General features: G+C 61.8%; 1 protein-coding gene across 1 annotated transcript; it reads left to right on the top strand.

Moving 5' to 3' along the window:
- Positions 1-10: 10 nt before the first annotated feature.
- Positions 11-1,691, top strand: LOC100540622 (endoplasmic reticulum protein SC65-like). The gene is made up of 5 exons (XM_003213903.4): positions 11-170; positions 259-404; positions 490-573; positions 752-893; positions 977-1,691. Exons 1-5 carry the CDS (start codon positions 17-19, stop codon positions 985-987), a joined length of 537 nt encoding a protein of 178 aa, XP_003213951.2. The 5' UTR covers positions 11-16; the 3' UTR covers positions 988-1,691.
- The last annotated feature ends 143 nt before the right edge of the window (positions 1,692-1,834 follow it).

Raw genomic sequence — 1,834 nt, 5'->3', positions numbered from 1 at the left:
GTGGCGATGTGGGGCAATGCCTGACGTTATCTTGTCCCCAGACCACTTTGTGAGCGTTCTGCGCTGCAAGGTGGGCTGCGAGAGCGAGCTCACCCCCAACGTAGGCGGCTACTTTGTGGAGAAGTTCGTGGCCACCATGTACCACTACCTGCAGTTCGCCTACTACAAGTGTGAGTGTGGGCTGGGAATTGGGGGCTTGAGCCCCTGGGTGTCCCAGGGCAGGGTGTCACCCCCCGTGTCACACTCTGCTCCCTGCAGTGAATGATGTGAGGGATGCGGTGCGCAGCGTCTCCAGCTACATGCTCTTCGACCCGGATGATGCGGTGATGCAGCAGAACTTGGTGTATTATCGCTTCCACCGCGAACGCTGGCACCTGCAGGAGGAGGACTTTGAGCCCCGGCCGGTGAGAGCCCCCCCAGCCCCTGCCCTGGGGCTCAGTTGATGTGGGGGCTGACGTGCCACCCGCTATCCCCCAACCCTGTGCCCAGGAAGCCGTGCGCTACTACAACAGGACGGCTGCACAGAAGAAGATGCTGGAGTTTGCCAAGCAGTACCTGCAGGCTGACGATGAGGTGGGTGATGACCACTTTTGGCGGCTGCTTTTGGGGGTCCCTTGCGGTTGGGAGCTGCGGGTACCCCAAGGCAGGACCCCTCCTCGTGGGTGTGGTGTGGGGGTCCATCCCTGAGCAGCCCCGCAGGAAGAACCACTGTGGTCACTGCTCTGCTTCCTCCTCCCACCCTGTGCTGCAGATGGAGGTGGATGATGGTGAGGAGCTGGACCTGCAGGATCTGCCCTCAGACGGCGAGTTTGAGGGCGAAGGGGACTACGAGGAGGGCTTCTTTGCAGAGTGGTGGCAGGAGCCCAACACCAAAGGGGACAAAGCCGATGAAGGTTCCTGATGCTGGGGCTGGGAGCTGTGATGTGAAGTTGGGGGGCCTGCTGCATCGTGGTGTCACCATCCCCTGTGTTTGCAGAGACCCTCTGATGTACCAGGAGAAGGGGATCCTGGCTCTGACAGAGCAGAATGGCTGTGATGCCATCCTGGGGACTCCAGGCTCCATGCTGCACAGGAACACAGGTTCATCGAGAAGGGTCGATCCTGCCCAGTGCTCCCAGCAGGACTGCCCTTTCCACTGGGACATCACTGCCCTAATTCCTATCAGAGGAGCAGCCACACCACCGTGCCACCACCTGTCTGGTGCCCCCTGAGCCCCCCAGCCCCGATGTCCCTGGGAGCCCTGGCAGCGGTGCCCCGTGGCAGCACTGGGATTTGCTGTGCCTCTTCACTCCCCCTCAGGAGCCACAGACAAGGAGGCTGGCACCAAACTGCTGTGTTGCCTTGTGGGTTCTGGGCACGGCGGTGGTTCTGCACATCCTCAGAGCTCACTCGGGGCTCCTGCTCTGGTGCTGGCAGCAGCCCACCCCCACCGGCAGGTCCAGAGACCCCTCCTCCCCCCCCGGAGCCCACGGCTCGGTGCTGAGCGGTGCTCCCCGGACACGGCATCCCCTTGCCGGTGCATCCCGTCACCGCCTCTGCCCCGCACGTGCCTTCAACTCTCTCCACACCAGACCTCCATAGCTTTAAGCTCCATTAATTTAATACTTCCCGTCTTCTCGCTTTTTTTGTTTGTTTTGTATTTTAAATGTACTGGTGCTGAACTTTTAATAAAATCCGGACCGGTCTTTTGACGGCTGCCTCTGCCCAGGGCTCCTCGGGACGGGCAGAAGTGCTGCGTGCCCCTGCAAAGCCGGGGAGACCTTGAAAGATTGGGGAAGGGGGGTGGCGGTCGGGACGGGGACCCCAGGCTGAGCGGCGGGCGGCCGGGCGGCGC

Source organism: Meleagris gallopavo, chromosome 29 (assembly GCF_000146605.3).
Source record: "Meleagris gallopavo isolate NT-WF06-2002-E0010 breed Aviagen turkey brand Nicholas breeding stock chromosome 29, Turkey_5.1, whole genome shotgun sequence".
NCBI lineage: Eukaryota > Metazoa > Chordata > Aves > Galliformes > Phasianidae > Meleagris > Meleagris gallopavo.
Note: the sequence above shows the minus strand (reverse complement) of the source record. Positions and strands in the feature narration are given on the sequence as shown.

Excerpts from the sequence above, each read along its gene's own strand:
- LOC100540622 (XM_003213903.4), top strand. The coding sequence starts at position 17 with ATGCCTGACGTTATCTTGTCCCCAGACCACTTTGTGAGCGTTCTGCGC. Across the intron at positions 171-258 it reads GCAGTTCGCCTACTACAAGT|TGAATGATGTGAGGGATGCG; the intron begins GTGAGTGTGGGC and ends TGCTCCCTGCAG. Across the intron at positions 405-489 it reads AGGACTTTGAGCCCCGGCCG|GAAGCCGTGCGCTACTACAA; the intron begins GTGAGAGCCCCC and ends CCCTGTGCCCAG.